Raw genomic sequence first — 26,983 nt, forward strand, 5'->3', positions numbered from 1 at the left:
GCAAGGAAGAAGTCTGAGACATCTGGCTCACTCCTAGATCATCTTTCTTAGTAGCAAAATGCACTGCAAATCCCATGGAGGGATGGGACATCTACAAAAGACATCACACACGAAGCAGTATTTCAGGTATTTTTCTGTGTATTTACAGAAGTAAAACAAAATTAATCTTTAGCACTTAATCCAAATAGCCTTACAGCTTTGGCAAGGTATGTCCCTCCTACATTTACTAGTACAAAAAAAAAAAACAAAACCATCAGACAGACCTATCATGGATAATTTGGTTTTAGACACCTCAACTGCAGCAATAAAGTAATTTTGAGGGAGATGGATCTGCTGCAGTCTGCACCTTACACAACGTATTTTTGCTTTTGAAGACATCTAGAATAGTTGTGCTAAGCTGTTCATTTATAGACATAGTGAGTGCAATCCTTAATAACTGGTATACTTGGTATGGTACTCAAAAGTAAGCATCATATCATTTGTCTGGGTCTGTCAAATACTGAGTATTGATTTGGAAGCTGTAAGCAATGCATGGGTTTTATCCCGTCCTATAGCACAAAGAGTTTTTTCCCCTCGGTCAATAAATTCTCTCAAGACACCACATTTAAAAATCCTGGATGTATTAACAGTCAAATCATACACTTAAAACAGTGCTTTTGACGTCTATTGAAGAGCTGTTAGAAACAAGAACCAATGATACCTATATGCTTGTTTGCTGCTTCCTGAATTGCTCTCCTCATTATATTTTGTGGACTTAAGCGTAAAGGTAAAAGAAAAGCATTTATTAGGGGGAAAAAAATCTTGAAGGAAAACAAGCATCTCTGTTGTGCCCCCTGCTCATGCAGCATGAAAATGAAACTTGTGGTAGTGTTTGCCAGACTGCAGCAGGACCCAAAACATTATTGATGGATAACTTAAGTTTACATATATTGATAAACACCATCTCTCTACACTAACGAAGATACAGAAACGCTCTTCTGTTTGATAGTATCTAACAATTTGGCAGGGGGCTGCAATCGAAGACAAAGACAGCTTTACAGAATGCTTGTTTACTCTGTATTAAAATACAGTATTTTGTATCACAGTGTTAGAGTAAATGATACATATAATATCTGGTGTTTAGGTAGAGCTTTACATATATAAGAGGAAACAGGATGTGTCCATTTCGATGAGCAATCCCACAACAAATGATTGTACTACTCAAAAAAATAACCTAAAGACAAGCCCATGAAACAGTAAGAGAAAGAAGTCTGCACAGAGGATAACTAAGTCACCCGGTGGGACATGAGCATACCCCTCTGGAAATGATGCAACAGCCCTGCTTCACACAGAAGAAATTCATAAAATCAGCTGCCCATTTCCGCTAGTCCACCCTCATTCACGGAGTGCCAGCAAATTAGTATGAGAGACAGAAAAGCAGGCAGAGTCATTCGGAGTGCCGGTATTCAATACGTAACCATAACGAGAAATGATTCACAGAACAAAATGCTTGCACTGAAATAAACTTCAGGTATCACTGAGCTCACTCCATGTTTCTTAGATGTCAAACAAACAGGCCAACTTACGCAGCTCTCCTACTTTCAGTATTTCGCACAGCATCTTTGTCAGCTCAATGCTACTTCGGCCAAATGGGCACTCATGCTTGTCTTCTCGACTACTGTTCTCCAGGACAATCTAAAGTAGGAATTAAAATGGAAAATAATCAGTTTGAAGAATCCATGAGCTGAAGTATTATACGCCACATCCAACATTTACAGTACACACCAGGCTGAATTCAGGAAAGTTTTTATAAACTTTAGCCTTTCCCCCAGCTAAATGAGAGGAGAAATGAGCTGACAGGAAAGCAAAACAAATAAACAAAAAGAAACACACACAGAAAGAGAAATGTTGCCTCCCTATCCATGAAGCAGTGACACAGAAGCAGTGCAATTCCAGGACCAACCCAGACGCTTTCCCATTCCTATACAGCGTTGCTGTCCTGCACCAGTCCTGGCTTGAAGATATTGCATCAGAAGCCGAAGAGAATGAAATATTTAAAATATTCAAGAAACATTTCAAATTGCAGGTTAAAGGAAATTAAATATGATGACTCATAGACATGAGCACACCTAGAAGGAATCATAAAAAACATATGACAAAAATTGCATAGCTGGATTCAGGCTCCAAAAAAGATCCAAGTGACAATAATCAAACTCCGGTCCACAGAGTAAGAAAATGTGCTCAGTTTCTCCATTACAGAAGACACTTGCATGCAAATCATTCCAGTGTTTTCACTCTTGCATCAAGCCCATGAATGTCACAAAAACAGCTCAAGGAAAGTCTTCATGTTATCAGTTGAATTACGGTGCAAAAACATGAGAAAAGAACTTCTTGAACATTTTTGCACCATTTTGCACCTGAAATAATATTTTCCCCAGCACTACAACTAAACAAGAGATTTCACTGTATATGAAAGATGAGTTATGAAAATACTGTAGATTTCATTGAAGGTGTGTGCCTGAAAAGGCAGAAAAACTGGGGCTGGAGAAAAGGAAAAAACAATCAAAACATATTTGCAGTAAGATTTGTCTCTGCAGTAACAAACTTTGCCACCAGCTTTAAAAAAATGGGAAAAAAAATACAACCTAAACATCTGCTGCACAGCTTGGGGGTGAGGGAGAGAGAAAGAAAATGGATTTCAAAGGTAAGAGATTTTGCCAAGCTCCAAAGAACCTCAGCAGCTCTCTAAATTTTCTTCACAAACAAGCGTTTAGACACTGCTCTGTGATTTGCATTCCTCCTGTCTCCTTAGCTCCTATCTTCACTATGTTTTTTTGTTTGCTTTTTTAATCTTTCAACTTTGCCAGCAAGGAAAGCTTCCAAAACAGTAAAACAACATTGCTTTCCATCACGACAGAAAACGTTGTGCTCCTTTCTAAAATCCTAGAGTTCCCACTAAATCTTCATTTATAAAAGGCTCCAAGGCTGGAACTTCGCCCGAAACAAGGTGGTGGTGGCAGAGAGGAGGACTGGAACCATCACTGGATGCCAACAAAACCTTCCCTCTCTCCCCAGATCTTAGCTGTGATTGTTCGTTATCCATGCTGTCTCATGTGCAGAAGTCTTCGCTGTCAGGCAGTTAAGGTAAAAGTGGGAAAATGAAATGAAAACCCAAAAGCAAGAGTGAGTTATCTACTTCACATAGCATGCTGAAACCTCCTCACCAAGAAGTATCTACTCCAGTCCTGCTCTACAAAGGGCAGCTCCAAACCATCCCCCGGGGATGTAAAAGGATGGTTGCTTTCTGCATTGTGAAAATGGAAGATCGCTTTGTTTTGGTTTTCATTGTTGTCTTTTTATCACCTAGATAAAACATACTTGCCTCGATTCCCACAGATGCTTAGAAACTAATTCAGGATGTGATAAATACCTGACTCTTACTGCTTTTCACTGGGCCTTTCCAACCGGGTATATTAGAATCACGGTCACCGCTCTGCCAAGAGGACTTACTTTTCCTTGTAAAAGTTTTGGTTTAAATTACACCTAATTGTTCTGTGTCACATCTGGGTAACAGCTGTATCAAATCAAAGAAACACCCCTGCAATTTTTGTTTTATGTTGCTGCAGCCACTGTTCAAGGAACATGAGAATATGATTTTGCCTTCTAGGTGAGTCATCTTGCTCCAGTCTCTTTCATGGAGGATAGTGCTACATTTCCACATCCAAACGCAGGAGCTATGACAGATTGGCACACACGCAATGTAAGGCTGTGTCTTCAACACCTCCCGGGGATCGCTTCTCTTGTTTTATTATTATGTGTTTTATCTCTCACATAATAAAACGTAAAATCTGCATACTGGAGCAGGGGGCTGCTCTGACACAGATTTAGATACAGCAGAGAAACACTGGTAATAAAATCAATGAAGAGGCAAAATGAAAGGGTAAGGGGGAGGGGATGAGAAGCTCTCAAATCAGCATTTCTGCTGGCTTCTGGCAAATGCATTTTGTTGAGTTTCACATTAACCCGACATATTAACATTTCATGAGCACATACATATTTAATGGTGACACCATATATGCATATAATGTAAGGCAGAATTACAGCAATCAGTAATAATGCCAGAGAAATAGTTAAGGAACTGTGTATTGCTATACAGCAAATTAAATGGCAATTTCAGTAATCAATATGTAAAGCAGCTTTGAAACAATCCTCACTCACACTTTCTCTGCAAGCATCATCTTTCAGAGTTTGCTGTGCAAAATAAGGCAGAGCTGACATGTTACATTGCTGCAGGAAAGGAAGATGGAAGACTCTTTACTACATCTAAGGCAAATTTGTAGGCAAATTTGACTAATATGGATCTTCCATAAGAAACAGCAATGGTAAAAAGGTGTGTGGAGGGGTGTCCTTATAAAAACCCAAAGGAAAATTATTCTTAATCTTGGCAAGAGATTTACAACATTCATTAGGATATTTGTAATATTCTTTTCATGACTTCAAGACTCATATCCTGTTCCAAAGTAAAACACTATAAATACAGCTGATAATGGCATAATTTTAATCTTACTTCCTTTATCAATCTGGTTATGGAGGAGAAATAAGCAGAGAATAGACATGTTTGCTCCATAAACTGGTGAAAACTGTAGCAGGGGAAAACATAACACAGCTCTAAACAGAAAATACTCGTGAATCAAGCCATCAGTACACTCTGTAGACATACACATTTCTGTCACAGCAGTTATTTTAGCAAGGAAAGTAAAGCAGTGAGGAAGTCACCAAGACCAAATAACGTTCATTCAAATGGCGGTCTATTATCAGTGTCGTCGTGTCATCCCCTCCCCCCCCCCAAATCCACCACAGCAAGCTGCAGATCTACCAAATGTTTAACTATCAACAGGTATGATTGCTAAATTTTACTCTGGGGAGAAAGATACTCAAAAGCAGAAACCATGGACGTTGCAGGAGAGCTCTCAGCACCTTGACCATCTTCCTTCCATCCTATCTCGGCCCTTGTCTGCTTAGTAGCCCTTTATTTTGATATTAGGCATCTACTTCTGCCAGCTTATCCTCTGTTTGCATAGCTATGGAATTGGGAAGATGGAAAAATGGCTTTTAATACGCTAGATATTATACAGACAAAATCCAAAACTACCTTGCAATACAGAGATACGAAATGCTGCACATCATTTTTTCTTTCTCCGTTTCTTTAAACTCTATGGCCCATTACTATGAGGCAAGGCAAAAAAAAAAGCATCATGTGTAACATGCAGTAAATACAGAACAATTTTCTTAAAAATCAACCAAAAATACAGACATGGATCTCAAGAAAATGAAAACAAAAGGGAAAAAATTACCCAGAGAGGGCAGACAGGCAAAGTTTGAGTGAGGATAAGATACTAAAGAAAAAGACAAGATAAAAAGTTGGTAAAAGGAAAGTGAAGTAATTTAAAAAACAAACAAAAAAAGAACACAAACATTCTTCCTCCGTTTCTCTAAGCTGCAAGAACAAGATCCATAGAATGAGAACAGAGAACAAAATTAAATCAGAAGAATGAGATTAATTGACTAGCAGAAGGGGAGAAAGGAAGAATTTATATATAAATATTAAATCAAAGGAGCTGAAATTTTTAGGAAAGCCAGCATTACCCATTTTCTTGGCTTTTCTACAGTTGAAACTTTGTAGCCTGTTAAAGCACAAGAATTTGACAATCTCTGTAATAGAGTACAGATCTGTAGTTTTTACTATTTTTATACCTCATGTATATACTTCTCTCATTTACAAATTCCTGTTGTAAATAGAACAGAAACATTTCCCAAATACAAAAATAAATAAGTAATAACAAAGCAAACAAACAAACAACAACAAAACACACAAATAAAACAACTGAAGTGATCAGAAAGAGAAATGAAGGCTTAGGGTACGCATTTCAGGCAGTGTTGTTTAGCAGCTGCTGACAGCTGAATTTCTTCTGGGATTTAGCCATATGAATTGCCTGAAGTACACAGTTTTCTCTGAAGCCAAAAGCGTTTTAAAGAAGAGGAAGGCAGCCTTCAAGTGTCCTATTGTCCAACAAAACATTTAGAAAGTAAGAGGAAGGAATAAGCCTCCTTACAGAATATATTTAGTTCTTGTTTTTGAAATACTTTTTTTTTAGTTCCTCTTTGTATTGTAGTTAATGTTACTCAGCATCACCCACAGAAGGCTAACCTACCTTTACGAGATATGTACTAATAGCATGGATATATATTTATAATACAAATATAATAATAAATATAAATATATAATATAATGGCATGGATATTTTATAATATAAATTCAAACCTTATGCCAACATCACAGAGGAATAGTGTAAAACCTCCAGCAGCAGAAAGAAACAAAATCAAAAGATTTTTTAACTTTACAGCAGGAAACTTCACATTGTTGCTTTATGATCTTCCATTGAATTATTCATTGAGTCCATGACTTCCTCGGGAACAGACTCCTTGGGGAAGCTATGGACTAAATGAAAATTTTTCCATACTTGACTACCATGCTACCATGGTCTTAAATGTGTGCCATCAGCCTCGATAATGAAGCTTATGCCTGCAACTAAGAGTTAATAATTGACAAAAACCTAAAGTTGTAAAGACAGGTATCATATTCAAAAGCTTCCTTATCAAAATTCATAAGGATGAAACTACCTGGAAGAAGTATTGCTCCTTCACCAGGAATATCAACTTAGCCAATCCCTTAATCCCTCACATTAAAAATTAAATTGGCTCAAAATATACTGCCCATAGCAATTGCAGAAGTAATACCTGAACCAACACCAGAGCTTGGCAATAGAATAGAGACTCATTATGACTGGGAAGTAAATACAGAGAGTGAAAGACAAGACCCACTATAGCTTCAGCAATACTTGTAATAAATCCCACAGCTGAGAGTTCAACAGGCATTGCTGCACTGTTAGGAAGGGGAATTTCCCCGGACGTATTTCATTGTACTGTCTAAAATCATTCTGCGTTAACAGAGACCAAGTTTTCTAGCAGTAGGTTAGTATCACAAGGTTCAGAGAGCAGCTGCTTAGTAAATATGGTAAAAATCTACCTAGACCCAACATGAAAATCTGGCAGCATTTTAATAACCAAAAATTACAGAGATGCTCTTCATTTTTTTTATTTTTAATTTTTTTGTCACTGCTTTTCCTGCTCTTAAGCTTTCTTATCACATATGGCACGCTTCACCATTCCCATTTCATGGAGATGCCTTAAGTAATTCTAGGAAGCAAATCCTAAGGATATACTTGAGGAGGATAAGGGACTCTGCTGCAGGCAGATTCAGTTCCCATTTATCCTCATCTCCATTTTCCTCCTAAGGCAACTTGCCATTTTCCTCAGCTTCAGCATGAGCATTCTCTTAAGATCCTTTGCTCAGCACTGTCCCCTCTAACGCCTCGTTATCTTTGTTGTTTTATTTTCAATGTGCCATGTTTCCTCTCCCCCTTATCTCAGCCTTCCTTCACATTCCTGGGGCAGATCAGAAATTCCTTGCAGCAAAACTAAAACAAAACAACAATTTTGTCTGTCTTGCTCAGGTAGGCACTAGAATTGCCATTTGTTAAACCAAAATTTGGAAGACAAGCTGAGACCTACATGGGATGGGGTGGGGTGTGGGTGGGTATCCAATTATGTCCTTGTATAACAACATACAGGTTACAGGATGGATTCAAACTGGCCTGGTAACATTACAGCCAGTGTTTGACTCTGCAGCCATAAAGCACTTTAACTCGGATGGCTAATTCCAATAGTCGGTTTTCTTTTTAGAATATCATGGTGTTCCCCTCCCACACCCCCTTCTTTTAAAACAACCCAAAAGTTAGTGTCAAACTATCACAAGTGAAATTTGGATGGTTCTGCTCCACATGAGCAGCTGCACCTAGGGATGAATTTTGCTTCTCACATAAACACCTTAACATAAAGCACGATCATAGTGTCTTTACTGTCTATCAAAAGCTATGTACACTGCGACTTGTCTTCATATATTATACAGCTTCTTTCTCCCTTTGCCACTCCATGCAAAAACAACCAGATTACTGTAAATCTTGGTGGCAAGGCCCAAGAAAACTGAGAAGGCCCAGCTGCCACATCATCATCAGAAGCTGCACCAGGATCTGCTCTTCACTTCTCACAGGCCCCAGCTGGGGCTTGAAACTGCTTAGGGACACAGTTTAGTGGGTGATATTAGTAATAGCATGATGTTTGGACCAGATGATCTTGGAGGTCTTTTCCAGCCCTAATGATTCTAAGATTCCTCCTCCCTCCCTGCCCCAAGCAAATGTGAGAGGGCAATATTTTCCCTCAGTCCTCTCCTTGCTCACCTACTGCAGAGGAAGAGAGCAAGAACTTACAGTACCTGCATAATGTAACAAGTTTTTGAATTTTCTTTTCTCTCACAACGTAAGAAAGGCCCTATTAGTGCTCTAATGTTCTTGTGGTATGGATATATTAGAAAAGCTTCAACCTTTGTCTCACATCAATGAGACCGGCAGCTAGTGTAGCATCACAAAAGCTCTATGAAAGAGGAAATGAGAAAAACCTGTGAGACTCCATAGCTACTCTTCTTTTCTCCCCAGGTATGACAGAGAAAAGAGAAAGCAAGAACACATTAAGAGACTGGGAGCCACGAGGCATAGACAATTTGGCCTTATGTGGAAAATTGCATTTTCTCATGAGACACACCAGGAAGACGTGCATAACAAAGCTCACTTTTCTCACTACCTTTAGCAGAACAGAAATAAATTACATCCCTTTCCAATCATTTCTGGGAGGAAAAAAAATAGCATGGCAGAAATCAGGCTCAGTTTTATTTTAGAAAATGCTGAAATTATATGTTGGACTACTCATATCTGATCAGGCTAGAATGAGTAGGCATGAGGAGACTTTGTGAATTGGCAGAAGGATGTGTAGGCAGCCTCCTATACAACAACTGCATGGGTTAGAAAGTATACGGCATGCAGTCTGGCTGTGACTCAACCCATTAAAGTTCTGAAAGGTCTCTGCAGAACGCCAGCAATCTTCCCGCCTGCATCTCGGGGGCTCAAAAACAGCACCTGCTCTTCCAATGTGACTTCTGAAGACTTAAAAGGAAAAGACATTCTCTCCTCAACCTCCCCAAAAGCGGCAACTCAAGTAGCTGCTGGGGAAGAAGTGTCACTGCATCACAGCTGTATGAATAACTGATTTTCCAGCTCAGCAGATGCAGAGGAAAGGGTGATTTTCTATTTGTGACCCTAAACCAGCTCAATTTCTAATTTTCAGTTAATCAAAATAACTATTGGCTTAAGGTCCTAATGTTGTTTTTATTTGGAGCATTTTGATTAATTAGTACTTGTCTGAAATACAAGAACAGAAAATTTAGAAACATGCCACTAAGTATCTTGCACATCATTCACAAAAATACAGCACAAATGGATCCACTATAAAATACACCATAGGATCAGTAAGCCCAACTCCACAAAATAAATTTCAACACTGGTTTCCCACCCTGTTGACAATATGTTATACTGCCACTTCCACATTTAATATCTAACACATATCTGCATGAAATAGATATAGTCCTTGGGAATAGGGAGAAACCATCTCTTCTCTTGAATTTCAGATTATTGTAAGACAATCTCTTTCCAAGGAACAAGGAACACTTTTTTTTTTTTTTTTTTTTTTTTAGCCTGAATGTATGAAAAGCTTACTCATCTAATAAATGGAGGAAAAAAAAAAAAAAAAAAAGGACATAAACTTGGATAGCCAGAATCCAGACAGATAGCTAGCCAGTGCTCAGACCTGGAGCTGCAAAGCTTATTTGTGGTTTCTGCCTGAAGCAGCAATCTTTTGTGCTTGAACAAAAAGAGGAGACACAGCATGATTGTTCTCAAGGAGGAATCTTACTCCACAGCAGAGAGACATGTTGGAATATGGCTGGTCATAAGCACAGAAGAAAAAAAATGTATACAAGTCACCAACTTGTAAGTCAACAAAAGCAACTTCATTAAAATGAGACTCATGTACCCCACCACAGGCAATGGTGTATATGACTTCTCTATGATTCAGATGATTTTCTGTGAAATACAATAACCTATAGTAAAATCCTCCATTCCTTCCCAGGTAAATGTTGTAACTATATTTAGACATCTGTGAAGAAAATGTAAAATAACAGAATATTCCAATAGTTGCACATTAGAAGCTAAGGTATAGTTCCTTTAAGTTCAGCTTACCCTATGGCATCTTCTCTTTCTGCCTGAGAACACTTAAATTAGTGAAGATACAAGAAGAACAACAGTCCACTCACAACAGGAGAAGTAGTGCTGATTTTGCTGCCTGCTATGAAGAACATATAAACTAATATTGACTGCACGTGTAGGAGTCAGCTTATCAAAACTGCAAAATTATTTTATCTATAGAAGCATCTGAGGTACAAACATGTCAGATTTAAATACACAACAACAGATAACTCTCATTTTTTTCTGGGTTACAAACAAAAGAACTGCTCCATTTTGGTTCCTTCAGCTTGCCCTCTACACAAAACAAAGTAGATCTCATTATTTTAAAACAACATTGGCAAACAATGAAGTGCATGCAGACAAAAAGCAAATTAAAAATCAGGCAAATGAATGTGTGTGTGCCTTCATACACGCGAAATATTTCAGTTTCATATATTTATTCATCACTCCTCATTGTATTGAAAACAAAATGAATCTGCAGAGTCTTGTATCATGAATTCCCAAACAAATCAACAACAAAGCAACAATAAATTGAGATACTAATAGCATGATAGGATTTCCATGGAAAGGTTTTTCCTCAGACCCTTTTAAAAACTCAATAAAGTTTCAAATGCACACTGCTACAAGTTACCAGTATGAAAAATCTTAAGGTGTCTAAATTGAATAGTCTGTTTTAAATGGTAACTTATAATTTTATTTTTAAAATAGTAGAACTTGAAACTAAAGTAGTTTTGGAAAGGAGAAAATTGCGACTAGGGATGAAAATGTGTCTGCACCAAAAGAACAAAAAAAAAAATTATCTGTCACAAAGCTTTATTCCCATCATTTTCCTCACTGTTAACTTTAATTATACACTCTGACTGTCCTATAATTATGTAGCTTGGGAAGCTGCCAATTTTTTCCTGCAGAAACTTTTATAATTTCTTGCAGAGACTCAACGTTACTTCCATCAATACATTCCATATAGTTTATGTCACCACCTTTTAAAAGCAAAGCCTCTGATAATAGCAATTGATTATTTAAGTGGAACATGAAAAAAATGCATGCACTTTACTAAAGTCACTGATAGCACCAAACAATTAATTAAAAAAAAAAAAAAAGAAAGAAAGAAAGAGAAAGAAAAGCTAATTCAATAAGAGAGTAATTCAATAGGACTTCAAAAAAAAAATCCATATGACAGCTAAGGACACTACACATTGTGCAAACATGCACAATGAAAACATGCTCCTTCACACACACACACAAAAAAACGTTCTTCAGGAGACACCAATCATTTTATATAGTAAACAAAGTGAGATTAAAAAAAAAGAAAAAAAAGTATAAATAAAGAAAAACGATTTGTTTTATCTGAATAAAGACAGCAAGAAAAAACAAACCACTGTAGTTTCAGGAGTAAATGTGCAATAGGCAAAAGAAATAAGATAAATGAAATGTTGGGAAATTGTTAGGATCAAAATTGAAACTAAAAGTTTCCTTAATCTTGTTTACATTTTCACTGTGACACAGCTATGTTTTCACCCTCAAATGCTTTCTGCTTTCAAGATGCAGAGTTACCCATCTGCTCCACTGCCTTCATACTCATGTTCTTCAACCTATTGCAAACACGTTTGCTGTCACCGTAAGTACTTTTGCTTGGCACTGTTCTTGGAAGCCTTACTGTCCCCCTTCACTGAAGGTCACTGCAGCTTCAAACATCCTTCTCATCTAATTAATCCATTTATTATGCAAATTACTCCTAAGTGGAATCAGCTATGAGAGCCATAACAAAAAGACAAAAAGGAAAGAGATCACTGCCTGCCTTCTCTTCTAACCTCTCCTTACCCAGCTTTTTCAGTATTACTCAAAGATACCTTTCTAAGGGCCATGCAGCTGGGGCATCCTAAGAACTCAGCAAGTCAGACTGCAGCGATTTGTACCACCCATTAAAATACAGCACTGGCAATAGACTTGGTGTAGTCATCATAATTTCCTGATAGTATCTTCATTTAATACACTGCATGCTGTCAGGAAAAACTTTGTATTTTCCAAGTTAATTTTAAACCAATGCTGGTTTCCAATCTGAATTTTAATTACCCCACAGCACAGATATTATCTCATTTTGGAGTTTAGGAATTGACCCATGGTACAGCAATTAACTGCATTGCAAAATGCAGTTTCCTTGACTCTGGAAAGACGAGTAGGCTAACATATTCCCAAGGTGTGTTAGCAGCTCCCACAGCAACTTCTGGCAAGCAATTTTATCTCAGCATGCCTCAGCATAGCGTTTCTAGTGTACACATACTCTTTTTGAGGTGAGAAATATATAAGGCACACCCAGACATTCTTGTAAAAAGAATCCTACAAGTATAAAGACAAGCATCTCAAAATAACAACAATAATTCTCAGTAATGCAGCAACAAAAATACTGCATTAAAGAAACAAAGCTGAGGAGCACTGAAGTCCTTTCTAAAAAGTGGCTAATACCAGACCCAATTTTTAAAACAGCACCTGCAACTTGAAAATGAAGAATACATAAAAAATAAATTGAGAGAAGTCAATGAAAGCTCATTTTCAACAGTGCCTGTCCTCTTTAAATTCTTTTGGACTTCTTCAAAATGCATGTGTGCTATGTGGGATACACAGGCAACCCATACTATGTGTATCCTCTAAATTTAGAATTTTAAAAAGAAGCCTATGAAGAAACACCATCCAGGTCTTACTCAAATTTAAAATGAGAAACCCAAATTCTAATGAGAAAATGTAACCACGTACCTTTATAGAAAACCACAGCTCAGCATAGTTTACCCATAAAACACACTCACTGCTCAGTATATGAAATAACCCTTAATTTCAGGCGTTGATCAGGTTCAATAACTATTCCACATTGCAGACTGCCACAGTCTGTTACTGCTAGGTTCAGACTGAGGCAGCAAGATGAATTTACAGAGCAAAACTGACAAACTTGTGGTCTCCTATTATAACCATGGATAATCCTTTCTTGGATATCAGTACACCCTTTACAAACCTATTACAGCCTTAACACTATTCTACTTTGAACAAAAACAAGATAACTCTTATAGCTTACTTCATATAAGTTCACTCTTCATTATTTAGTAGAAACAATTGATGTGCTTACTGTTGCTATATGCAAACTTCCTCGTACAGGTCCCTGGGCACACACTTTCTGGGGGTAGTTAAACCCATCCCTACCAGCTCAGGACTCTGACTTCCTAGACTATCTTCTACTCCCATCTGTGCCAGATAAGTTTGCTCATGGCAAATATTCAGTTTAATTAAAGGTCAGGAAAAGTTGCTCTATTTGATGCAGCTATTATTCTCCTGTATGCCTCTTCCCATAAGGATGTAACAATACAACTTGTTTTAACTACTCTTGAAATACTAAATGTAGGAAGTAAACTGGGCAGGGGAAGGAACAGGTTGTGCAAGGGAATTGTGATGTTTTTTTTTACCTGTTTTTCTACAAGCATTACTTTACCTAAAGCAATAGTTTTAGTTTAGGGAGCATCTTAACTTTCAGGACACTGTCAACTCAGTTATCATTTGCTAGTCAAATCTTCCTCCCCACAGAAAATCCTGATAATTTTTGGTAGACTTCAAACAGAGCAGAGAATTCTGCACAAATAATCATTTCTGAGCTCATAGTCATTCATCATTCATCCAAAAAAGCACAAGCTCATCTCTCTTCTCTTTGCAGGCCTAAGAGAATATCTATAATATTTGACTCAGCTTATACAGACACGACACATTTCAGTGTTACGTGGTTTGCCCTCCTATAGTTGTTAACAGTGAACCTTCCTCTTCAAAGTGAACCATAAACAGGACATCATCAGAATATACAGGGAATTGCACATATCTTGGAGAGGAGAAGTCTTACCCGTATATAAGCATCCTGGTGATGTTTAGCAAAGTACAGCATATTGTCAAGGGCTAGCATTCCTGGAGGAGTCTGTGTAAAATCCATTGCTGGGTTTACATGATTCTGCAAAAAAGATAACAATATCACTTTATCAGTACATTTCCATAAACTATCCACTCACCTGTGATTTTTGACGTGCACCATGTTAGCATGCTGTGCCAGAGGCCAGCAACACAGGCCTCTTCGCTGAGTAGAAAACTTGTAACACGGAAATGGTGCACACCTCAAAGAACTTCAAAGCCAAACACAAACAGTATGAGATTGGCTTATCAGTCATTTACTTGTCTAACTATGGAATGGAGATCCAAAAAGGAGATCTGTGCTTCTATAGCACTCAACCAAGTCTTTCATAACTGATAGACTCATTGGCGGTGTTAGAAACTAGAAGTAATAATTAATGAAAATGCAGATACACATGCAGACAGCCTCCACAATACACATTTCTTTTTCTTTTTTATTTTATATTCTTTTTTATTTCTTTTTATTTTATTTTCTATTTCTACTTCTATATAATATATTCTATTTCTATTTTTTTATTTCTTTTTTATTTTATTTTCTACTTTTTAATTTCTTATTTATTTCATAATTATATGAAATTAAATAGATTCATCATCTGGAATTCAAGTAAATTTTGTTACGTTTTAAATCTATGAACTTAAGTATGAAATTAATGAACGAACATACCAAACATAACTGAAACTTGTCAGCTTCTACACGCACCTAAGTTTCAAATGTTCAGTTTCACTTGTTACATACAAAATGATATTTGCTCAAATATTCACTAACACCATCAGTCTTTTGATGGGATGGAATTAAACGTACATTTGAGCAAGTTTCATGTAGTTCATGGTTCTGAACATTTCTGAACCAATCTGAACATTTGTCTGGCCAGGGACAAACTTAATACAGAACTGCTCAGGAAAACAAAGACCCAAGGGTATGTCTCCATCAAAAATGCTTATCTCCTGCTAGTCTCTTTTATCACTATCACCTTTTCCATGTCTGCAGCTCCACTCATTCTGACACAGAAAGATTTCCCTAGTCACTTTGCAATGGCATTTCTATTCTGCAAGACTCAGCTGTGAGAGTTTTTAAAAGTGCATTTCTTATCACAAAACTTACTATATATCAATGGTTAAGATCAGCACAGACTTCTTCTTCTTTCAATCTCTTTCTGCACTGTACTTGGGGTCTGATCCGCCCACCTCACTGACAAAAGCATAGGCTGACTACTTTGCCTCCTGTTGATTCATGAAGCTGTAGAAAGGTAGGATTCCACTCTCTTGCCTGCCTTATCTTTAGATGTATGACATGTTGGTTTTAGCTGGTCAATAATTCACATTCACATGAAAGATTAGAAATACTAGAAAGTTAAAATTATATATTAAGGCGACTTCTGCCACTTTAAAAGCAGACAAAGATTTGGGGATCAGGATAGTGTGCACAGTCTATTCATTTCACATGTACACCGGTTCACTGAAGCAAGACAAGCAACACAATCAGAGGCTCACTGCTTCACAACAGAGAATCAAGAGTATGTCTGAAATCCTAGATTTTTATGGGGAGATATCTATGCAGTAGAGTAGTTTAGAGTGGAAAACAAATGTTTAGTGACTTAACTGCATTTTCAAAAAAAATACCACCCAAACTCATCAACTTTAATTAAAAAACAACAACAAAAAGAAGTCCTTTAAGACTGTTTCCTCAACTCAACCTTCCATTTTCAACATGTAATGTATTTATCAGCCAGAACACTTTTACGGTCAGTACAAGACTGTTTCTCACAGATGACAAACAAAACAGACTTCAGCTTCTGGGAGAGGAACATTTCCCTTCCTGACATTTTCAAGCATTCCAGAAAGCGCATCTTTTGAGAGGCTGGGTCTGGCAGACAAATGCACCCCCTTAGCCCTGCTAATCCCAACATGAACGTCTTGGTAAGCTCTTCTACACATTTGAAGTTCTCTTCATCATGCATGCAAAGTCCTGGGGAACACCACTTTATACCTAGCCTCATAACCAGTACTTTTCCTCAGGAAAGCTGCTGAGAAGCTGTCCACAGGGAACCTCACAATACCATTTTTATAACACCTTTTCCAAGTACAATTTCAGCACAGGGATGCGCATACTCTCTTCATTGCCATGCTACAGCACAGGCAGAACATAGATAAATACTGGCAAGCAGAGAGTATCAAGATCCAGCTACCTTTCTGCAGCTATTAGAATATCAGCACTCATTTTACTGGTATTTACAAGCAATGTTGAAATAAAAGCAGGATACCAAAATAAAAGGTTGACCCACAGTTCCCTGAATAGTTCTCTCCTTCATCCCATTCTAGCATCTCAAGTTATGTGGAAACATGGACAAAAACAAATGGAAACAAGAGAAATCTCACAGCTTTTGTAACAAGGGTTCATTTTGTTTCTTATCCTTGATAAAAATCTGTTCAATCAGAAAAGTCATCTCTATCACATTACTTTTTCCCAAGTCAAGCCTATATATCCAGCTATTTTCAGCTGTTTCAAAACTTCTGTCACTTTTCATGATCCCAGGATAATGAGGGCTTGATCTTCAACTCTATTAAGTCAAATCACTAGAGATACACCAGCTGACAATAACTCAGGATCCACAATTCTGGCATGTGTGAGACAGTAAATTATCTTCAATTATTCTTCAAAAACAAAAAGAATGCAGGCTGCTTTGTTCTATTCCTTCTCCATCCCTCCCCAAATTATCCTTTTTTTTAACATGTTGAATGTTTGTGATTGAAATATTAACTGATTGAGAGTGGGTTTAGAAATGAGATATAAAGCTAAATTACCTAAAATGCTGTAGTGAATAATTTAGAAGTATTCAAACATCCCCACCTACAGCATAATTTATTAAATATGTGGAAAACAACACTTCAGGCAAATTAGCTGCATCTGTTTAGTATAAAGCCTATTCCATTTTTATCTTTATAAAAAGCCAAGAAATACAAAGGGAACAGATTTGTCACCTACAATTTTTCAAATGATTTTTTTTTCCATTAGACTGAATAATATCTACATAACCTTCAGCTTCTGAGCAGTATTTAACAGCTTATGCTCTTATGCTATATACATTGACATACCAAAAACACCAAGAATGTTAGCCAGCTTAGCGTACTGTGAAAATGAAAGTTCAGTCTTCTGGATAAGATGCAAATCCAAAATCACGTCTGCTTGTGGCATTATCAAAAAGAGTACATAAAATAAAATCATGTGGCATGTTTCACAAGACTACAGCTATTCTGGATAAATTCCGGTGTAGTAATTATAATCAGACAAACAAGTATTCTTGTGCAGCCCTAGCTGCATAAAGCTTTCCTCTCTATCTATCCTGAATGGCTCCACTGTCTTCCTCTTGGCTTCCAAGGCAACCTCTGAGGGATGTATAGATTTCAGCTGTAATACTGTGTCCTGACAATGAGATGCTTAATCACAGTAATGGTGCACTCTCTGTAGATAACCAGTAATGGAATAAGCGATGCTAGCTCCGTGTATTAATCCTAACAGTGCCTTCCACATGACTATGCCGAAGCACAGACACCATCTATTTCCCTGAATTCACAGTCTACTAAAGGTACAAACTCACTTATTTCTGCCTTGACAGATATTGACAGGTTATTCATTAGTGCTGTGTTCAGCTATGTAAATCAGTTGCCAGGTTATGCTAATTATTCCTGAATGCTGCTTATAGTCAGTGCTAGACCCAGTAATTGTTGTTCCACACAGGAAGAGCAAACTTCTGTTTTCCCAACCCCAGTGTAGTTCATGTGAAACGTTATTCTGAATGTCTCCATTCTGAGGTTTGTATGACAAAAACATTACAGGAGTTCCCAGGGAGGAATTGGGACTGTAGAAGAACCAATGATAAAAGAACTTCAGAACATCTAAAGAACAGACCAATTTAAGTAGTGTTGATATAAACTGACGCCCCTCAGAATTGGTCATATTTTTTCTTACAGAAGAAGGGACAATCTGGCTACAAAGATAGTGCAAAAGGCAGTGATCACCTCCTTCCTTGAATTACTTGCAGTTACTTATTTTCTTTTTGCTTTTAAATCTAAACCACTGTTTTGTGGGCCAGGAAGGAAAGCAATCACCCGGTTCTACATCACTGGAGTACCTACACTAAAACCTTCCTTAGGTCAAAGACGTAAAGTACAGTAATAGATACGTGGATGTTTGCTCAGAGCCAGAATGGCAGGAACATTTCAAGTTGTATTTTCAGTGAATTATGAATTGGTAAACTTACGTTAGAATCAGTAAGCCCAAACCCTCAACATTTACCCCTTCTGTAAATGCTCCTGAAGTTTTCCACACAAAATGTTCTCATCTCTTCATTTACACAAAAATTACAAATATGAAAAAAGTTACATAAAAAATTGTGAAGTTAGTCAGCTAAAATTCTTAACGAGGAAGTAATTTTCTCATTTTATTTAACAGCACTGTATTCAAAGAGATGATGCATACAACTTCCATCATTCAATTTAATGAGATCTAACAGTGACTTGGGAATTTTCAACCTCTATGCATTCAGTGAAAGCAAGAACTAACAAACAGATTTGTTTTTCCCTTGATAGCTATTTAAATATGCAAATGTTCATTTTTTTCTCTTCCAAAGCCAATTTTTTGAATTTTACAACACAAATCTAGGATAGAATGACTTTCAATCTGCAGGATCACTGAATTAAAAAATAAAATAAAGTACTAAAAACACTGTGTACCTTGAGTCAGATGTCTGCAACCTCAGCAGCTGTTACATCTTAAAAGAGTATGTAGAAGTTTTTTTTAAGATACATTCCGTTCGACTCATTTAAATCACATACCATCCCCACCCTTCTTTGCATTTAAAGAACTCCAGTGTATTTCTACTGGATATAGTTTTCACAAGACTTACAAATTATATTTGCATTTTTACAGAGCAGTAATATTTTTCACTTTAACATCTCTAGCTTTGTCCAGCTTCATTCATCAGCAAATACTTGAACATTTCTACTTCCTTTACCATTTTTTATGACAGCTTTACCATATGTGTCAGTAGACTGTGAATATTATCCTTCATAAATAAAGCTCATTCTAACCTACCTAACATATTAAGCAACAGTCTTTCTAGATCAAGTTTGAACTCACCAGTACAAAAATGACATTCTTAACAACAAAGAAATCTAAGTGCAATCTGCACATCGAAATTTCAAAATTTGACTAACATTCCCTTATCATGGAATGGCTCGGGTTGGAAGGACCTTAAACAGCCAATCTCCCTGATCTAACTAAGGTACTACGTAATCTGATGTAAGGCACCACAGCACCACATGCGTCACCCCTAGATGTTTGTCCCAGTCATGAATTCAGTCTACAGTGGTCAGAATTGACAAAATCTGAATGTTATGGTGACATGACAGAACTCACCTAAAATCATCAAATAAGACATAACAGAGCATGGGAAAAGACAAACACTGCATTTTTTCAGACATGAATAAACTATACTTTGTAAGCAAGACATAAAGCTCTTGCACAATACTTCATGTTTTCTAAGTACTTATACTGCAGCTTTACAGTTATATGGAGCTAATGCTTTGTATTCCAAGACCTTAAGCCTTATGGACAGAGGCAATACTTTGAAAGCCTCAAAGAATCTAAAACAGATGCTACAACACTGAGGGATCACATCTTGTCCAATGCAAGATAGGAGTACAGTTGTCACAGGGATAGTAAACAAATAATAACAATAAACTATTACAAATAACCCCAGATTAAATGTTTTCAGCTAAACAGAAGCCAGACGAGGCACAATCAAAATCTACCCAAGCAATCCTATCTTCGCTTGTGTACACATCATGTTCTTAAGTCCATTTTAGGCATGAAAAGCCTTTTTTTGAGTTCAGGTAAGTTTTATGTCTGCGGAGTAAGGTACACTGTGACTTTTCTTATTTAAGCATAATGGCTGGCACTGTTTGTATATTGGTGTACAAGCATTAATCGTTCTGGCTGATACTTCAAAGACTACTTATTAAAGAACAGTTCAGAGCTATTTAACAAGCACTTTGTATAAAAGTTAATGAAATTATACAAAATGTTTAGCAAGCGTACATAAATATTTATTTTAGCTTATGGCCAAAACATGCAAGTTGCATAGCCTATCAATAAGAAAAAGGAGCTCCTGACCATTTTATTAAATAAAATGGAAGGCTCAAAACCGAGTTCTGCCAAGTCTTTGGCTTCTTGAGACAGAATTTTCTAAGAATAAGACTGAGACAACAGCATCTTTTTGATTGTTTTATTTACACTTCAGGCAATTTTACCTAACCTCTTTACAGTAAAATTTGCGTCTAATTTAAAGCACATTAATTAAAACACCTTTCAGTCATAATTTCCTTAGAAGAGAAAGAAAAAACAGTTAGATAAGGATTTGAGTAACATCATGGTAAAAATAATCATTGCAATTTTCCCGAGGATGTGTTATCTACAGGAAAACCCCATGGGAAGCAGCTGACTTAATTGCTGCAGTTGCCTCTCCCGTACATCGTCACTTAGAAGACTTGAGTGGATCTCTGACGGGATCCTTCATACCATAATGAGCAGCTCTAGTGAAGGATATGATGTTTGTTATGGGAGGAGTGGCACAACCACAGAACAGCAACTAATCTGTACTAAAAGAAACGGTAAAATCTATATTTTATCTGTCTTTGGACCTAAGTCCCCATATACAAAACGACTCTTCCTACAGTCAAATCTTCCTACAGCTCTAGCACAAGCAGCCACGCTTATAAATATAATAATATAATAATATAATTTATAAATTATAAAATAATTTATAAATATCAAAATAGAACGGTTTGGAAAACCATACTCTGAAAGCCTTTGAGTCCATTCTTTTGTCTTAAACCAACATTAGTCTATGCCTGTACTATAGCATACCTCATTTGCCTTCAGTAGTGCAGCAATTTTAATAATAATAAAGACTGGATCCATTTGTTGTGGAATTTCAGTTCACCCAACTTCCATTTTTCTTTGCCTCCCTCTACAGGAATGTGAAACGTGAAAAGCTAGAGCTGTGCTTTGCAAAATTTGCTACTTTTTGTATGGCCTGAGCATTCTTCTGCTATACCTCCTGGCTCCTCCAGACTAACACCAAAAAGAGAATGGAGTTGCACCAAAATGTAGGAAGATTAAAAGAGTTAAGGAGTTTTTAAAAGAATATGGATCGCCTTCTGTGTAGAGGCTGTGTAACAAGCAGACTGTATCAAAGAGTCAAAAGATTCAGAATTCAGATGCGGAGGTGTTTTTAATTTGAAGGGGAAAAAAAATCAATTATTCCCAAAGGAGTTGCTCTACTCCCCCTCATCTCTTAATTCATTTACAGGCCTGAGTTCATGAAACTGTATATTCAGACAGCATCTCTTACCCATATTATAATTCTTCATAACTGAACAAAATCCAAACATTTTGTGTGCTCTATTTACTATCCTTTACATCTTACAACAGGCAAAAAAGCACAAGGAATGAGAGGAGGGAGGAGCAAAACAGTATGTACATATAAGCAACATACACACTGAAAACTGCATAGGCTTATGGAAAAATAAGTATTTGTAATAATGAACACTAAATTGAATTTACAGTGTTTCACAAAACTAACATTACTTTGTTACTGAGCAAGGGTTTGGCAGGCGATCAGCTACCTGAGTGAATCAGATGAAGCCCATAATACAAAAGAGAACAGATGTCATTATATCTGACTAGTTTCTGGGAGTCTGTTTCTTCAACTTAGTTCTTTTGTTTGCAAATTCTGAGGGATATGCAGTACGTAGCATCTAGAGAAAGAAGTCCTAGATCTATCTCTAAGAGAAGGGGTTAGAAAGCAATTAGTGGTAAGACAACTCTTCTTTAATGATGAACAGAGAGATCATTCAAAGCTTTACCACATCCAGATTTACGGAGCTGGCCTGCCCCCAGGAGCTTAGAGCTGCAATGCACACAGTGAGTGAGTGGCAAAGAAGATTTCACAACATAGTAAAATCGCAAATAGTAAATATAAACATCAACAAATGCAATGATCTGATGACCCTAAGCTTACATTAGAACATTATATCCGTTAATGGATTTTCTTCAGATCAGGCATACTCTTTTAATCAAAAGCAGCTTTTACAACTTCACAAGTAAAAATATTGGAAAGGCATAAAACCCAAACAAACAAAAACTTTTACTCTCCCTTTGGAAGGGAAAAAAAAACTGGTATTATCTTATTATTAAGAAACTGATTTAAAGGATGATACTTAATACTTATATTAAGCATAAAATTATAAAAAAGTATTAAAAAAGCTTGTGATTATACAGACTCAGCTCATTCACATCGACACAAAACTACAGATATTTCATTCTGAATAGTTTTAACTTCATTCTTACACTGATAACAGGAAAGGTCAAAGCATATTGGCAGCCCATCAAAATTATTTTTCTTTATTTCTTACTTAATTTATTTCTGATCTGTTCCCTTTTGCAAGGAGTAAAGCTGAGAGGAATTCAGCAGTACGTGGCAAAAGGCTCATTTATTCATTTTAACAATGTGCAGATTGTTAGATGCCCGTAGCTTCTGACAAACAATTCTGGTAAATTGCATGCAGCTGCATGGTAAACAAGAACAATGGATTCAACATACGGATTTTCTGGCTCCAGTTCTTGGTTACCGTAATGATGCGTCTGACCTGGGCACCTCTTTCTGTGCAATCACTGGCTCAGACCAACACTACCACTTTCACAGAAGCTTAGTAGCTCATATAACATGGTCTTCATCAGACTTCTTTTTTTTTTTTTTTTTTTTTTTTTTTCATTTTCCATTGTACACCTCACTGCAATCACATGTGGCTGAGAGCAGCATCTATGCCACTGCCAGAGCCAAGCATCCTTCTCCCTTGGGGGCTGTACCTCAAGGCCATCTTCACCAGCTCTGCCCTACTCATGTGAAGGGCAACCAAGATGTTCCCTGCTCGTGCTCAGCAGGCTTCTGTGCCCTGCTTAAAGTGGTTTGAGAGCTCAACAGAAGAGAACTGTGGATCAAATGCTAACCCTAGGGACTACCCCCCACTCTAAGTCATACCAGGAAGGTATCTTCCACAGTGACAAGTTGACCTTGAAGGACTCTGCAATGTGACTTCTGTCCTTCACTCAAAAACAAACAAACCCCCCCACACAAACAAGGAACAACAACAAAAAACACATAGCAATCCTATTTCCATCACAATTCCAATCATGGGATGCTTGGTGCATGGTAAATGGTAAATTTCAAACTGTGCTTATGGGTAAGAATGCAGCAGGTTGCGCACCTGTGGGCTCCTGTCAGAACCCAGCTCTATTATGAGATTAAGTGCACATGGCACCTCAGGGATGCCCTGTTTCTGCCTCTCAAGTTTTGAGACAGAGTGATGGTTTGTTGCTGTCACTCACAATGTCAACTTGGGCCACGTTTACAAATCAAACCTAAGCTTTTCTGATCAGACCTTAGACTATGCTTACAATCTCATATTTTACAAATTTGCAGAGACTGCTGGAAAAAAAAAAAAATCCAGATTGCGAAAAAGTATCCCTGTCTTGGTGCATATCAGTCTTGCATAAACTCTAAGACACAGGAACAAACTAGTATTTCAGAAAGAAAATATCCCATCAGTGACAGACAGAAAAGAAACCATGCTTAGAGTTATGTGAGAAACTGATGTGCAAGCCAGTTTAAGTAACTTTTTATTCTCCCAAAAACATATCGTTTAGCTTAAACATCAAACAATTTCTGGCAACTCAGAAATACGAATTTACACCATAAAACAGTGTTTCCTAGTATTTCTAAGGCTGAAATAATTCTGTAAGTAATTACATGGAACGGAGCTGTTCAACAGCTTTTGCTAACAACCTTCATCTAGTGGGATGCTAGTGCCCTCTGCTGTGTGATGTTAAAAATTAGGTAGAAGCTTTCTGTTGAAACAAGGTTCAGCTCTATTCCAAGTAATTCCAAGATGAATACAGTAAATTAACAACTGGGCTTACTGATTGTGGTGCTCCAAATGTCAGTATACAGTAGTAAAACCCTTAATTACATGCTTGGTGTCATCATCCATTCACTTGTATTTCTTTTACCCTTTCCGTTTTCTTGTAGTTTAAGTATTTTGTCTACTTTTCTAGTACAGGTTTCAGTACCTCCACTTTTGGTTGCTCAGCTAGGGATGTATCAAGCAGCAAGAAACCCTCACCTGTGAGGTATCTCACACCCAGCAAAAAATAATAATAATAAAAAAGTAATAAATAAATAAATAAATAAGTAAAATACAACTAACTTCTGAAAATAGCTAACCAATGCACATTTAAAACCTCAAAGAGGAGAAGAACTACAACTTTTCCTCTCTTTCAGTCTTCCTCCTTCTGATGAAGAAATGCACGCAGGCACCTTCCAATTCAGATATTAAGCAGCCAAATAACAACTTGACTTGGAAGTGGCTAAAGTTTCCACGCATCCTCTCTTTCACATCTTACAGCAATCTTTGACATCTGCTACCACTATAGTTTTGAGCTACTTCTAAAACTCTTTTTTTTTTTTTTTTTTTTTTTTAAGTCAAAACAATGATCTCTCAAGCCATGTTGATAATACCTACATTAAGTCACAGTCAAACCCATCTGTAGATGTTTTTGCAGGTATAATCCTTTACTTCTCTGGAAGAGCAGGAAAAAAAAAAAAAAAAAAGCATCATCAACAGTAAAAAATACTTCAACGCTTTCGCTAAACCACTGGATGCAGACAGAAAGAACTGCATGATTTTTCTATCAAAGTCTCCATGGAAAACATGCAGTGTTCTGAAAGGCAGAGGTTTATTTGGGAAGCTCAACACTCAAGTGAGAAATGCTTCAGAAAGCTCTTCATTATCCCAGAAATGCAAAGAAACAGTATAAATCAGTAGGGAAGCAAGATGTCGAAAGCAAACAGAAACAATAAAGATGTTTAATTGCATGTGAAACTATCCCGAGCCACAGGTGGCACAGTCATCTGACACTTTCCATTTTGAGACTTTCTTTTGCTTCTGATACTTTACAACTACTTTGTTTGGACTGAATGCTTAGCACCTCCTTTAGGTTTTAGCAGAATCTTTGATCATCTGTAGGAGTGTTTTATTAAACACTGCATTGCTCTTATTAACGTTATTTTTACACACTTGTTTTGCTGAAGAACTCCATCCCAGTCACACTTTGTAAGAAGAGGTTCTAGTTTGGGAAAAGGCTTGTTTTTGTGCCAGGCTTGAGATTCCTCTGGAATGTAGACTATATTTGGTCACATTATAAAAAAACCTCAGGATATACTGAATTTCGCAAGTATGGGTTTTGTTTTGTTTTTTTCCCTGAAGGTGATGCCTGTCCTGGGCATTATTCCCTGGCCTCATCTTCAAGGCTTAGAGAAAAAGCAATGACTAGAAACCAGGAGTTGAGTGGACAGAAGCTAAGTAGAGGGATGCATGGTAAAAGTGTGAGGAAAGAGTCAAAGCCAGGCATTTGGAAAGGTTTGGAGGAAGGAGGAGTGCAATGCTTCATGGTGCTTAATTATTAGCTATCAGTAATAAAGGACAAAGGACTTTACTTTAGAGGGGGCCATTGCTACATACAGTCAATAAACTAAGTCACTTCTGTCTCAGGGCAAAGCAGCCTATTCGAATAGCTCAGCAAAAGATTTTTTTCCCAAACTGATTATTTTTCCAGCAATAAATTATTTCACTAGTTTTGCAACAGTAGATATGAAAACAGAGGGTTGTGATGGTAGAGAAAACAGTGGAGAATGGAAAGCTACAAATAATTTTCAGGAGTGCAGAAAACCTTCTATCTATGCCATTCTCTCATTGAGCTACAGACTACAAGCTTCTCCATCTCAAGCTTAAAAAAAGGATTTGATCTAGGCTGACACACAGCGACATTCTGAAGGCATTCCTTTGCCACTGCCAAATCCAACAGTGGAATCTGAATGTAAGAAAGCATGACCTTTACTGTACGTAAAGCTTCACCAAAGGATAAACAATGCAACACTTCTTATCGCTGCTTAATGACTGACACCAAGAGGAGTAAACCTTAGAAAGGTATGAACAGAACAGTTGCAAATGACTACTCAAATCCTTCCAGATCTCATGAATGACTCAATTTCACCTGCTCAGGGAAAAAAATCCTGACTCACTACAGTCACTCTGACAGATAGATGGCTTGTGCTTGCAAAGGCAATGTCCTGAACAAATAATTCCCCTTTGCTGGTGGAAGAGAGACTACTTACATCTCAGGCCAAACCTCTCAGTTAGGACAACCATGGACTTAGCCTGGTGAGATAGCTATGTCAAGAAATGACAAGGCAACTTGCACCTTACACAGTCTTCTGTAAGACAGTCACTATATTCGTAATTTTGCAATTACTTGATTTGACACTCCCAGCTCTGCTCTGCGGAAAGTAACAGTCACATGGGTGTAACTGAAGAAGGAAGAATGTGTTCTGAAAAAAATAAAGTGTTCAGCATCTTTCCTCAGCCAGAAACGTCTGGGGGAAAAACCTTCCCCCTTATCTCTAAATGGGGACTATATTTAGGCTTCAGCTAGGGAACTATTCAAAGAGATTATGAAGAGCACCACAGGACCCATGAGGAAACTTAATAGTTTTTAATCTTCAAAGCACTATTTGGAAGTTGTGCTGTGAAACAAAGGATTTTTTTTTTTTTTAAGAAAAAGATCAAAAGAAAAAAAACGAAGTAGTTACTCATCTGGGGCATGAAGACTGGGGAGCGAGGTGGGGGGGAGCCAAGTC

General features: G+C 37.3%; 1 protein-coding gene across 16 annotated transcripts in view; it reads right to left on the reverse strand.

Moving 5' to 3' along the window:
- ELMO1 (engulfment and cell motility 1) overlaps positions 1 to 26,983 on the reverse strand; it is a 303,708-nt gene that overhangs the window by 154,057 nt on the left and 122,668 nt on the right. For all 16 annotated transcript variants that reach the window (XM_068670440.1, XM_068670443.1, XM_068670442.1 and 13 more), the window contains 2 exons: positions 14,107 to 14,211; positions 1,566 to 1,674 (listed from right to left, as the gene is read on the reverse strand). In XM_068670440.1, the coding sequence (XP_068526541.1) occupies positions 1,566 to 1,674; positions 14,107 to 14,211 (214 nt within the window). The remainder of the gene's footprint in view (positions 1 to 1,565; positions 1,675 to 14,106; positions 14,212 to 26,983) is intronic.

This window comes from Anas acuta, chromosome 2 (genome assembly GCF_963932015.1).
Source record: "Anas acuta chromosome 2, bAnaAcu1.1, whole genome shotgun sequence".
Lineage (NCBI taxonomy): Eukaryota > Metazoa > Chordata > Aves > Anseriformes > Anatidae > Anas > Anas acuta.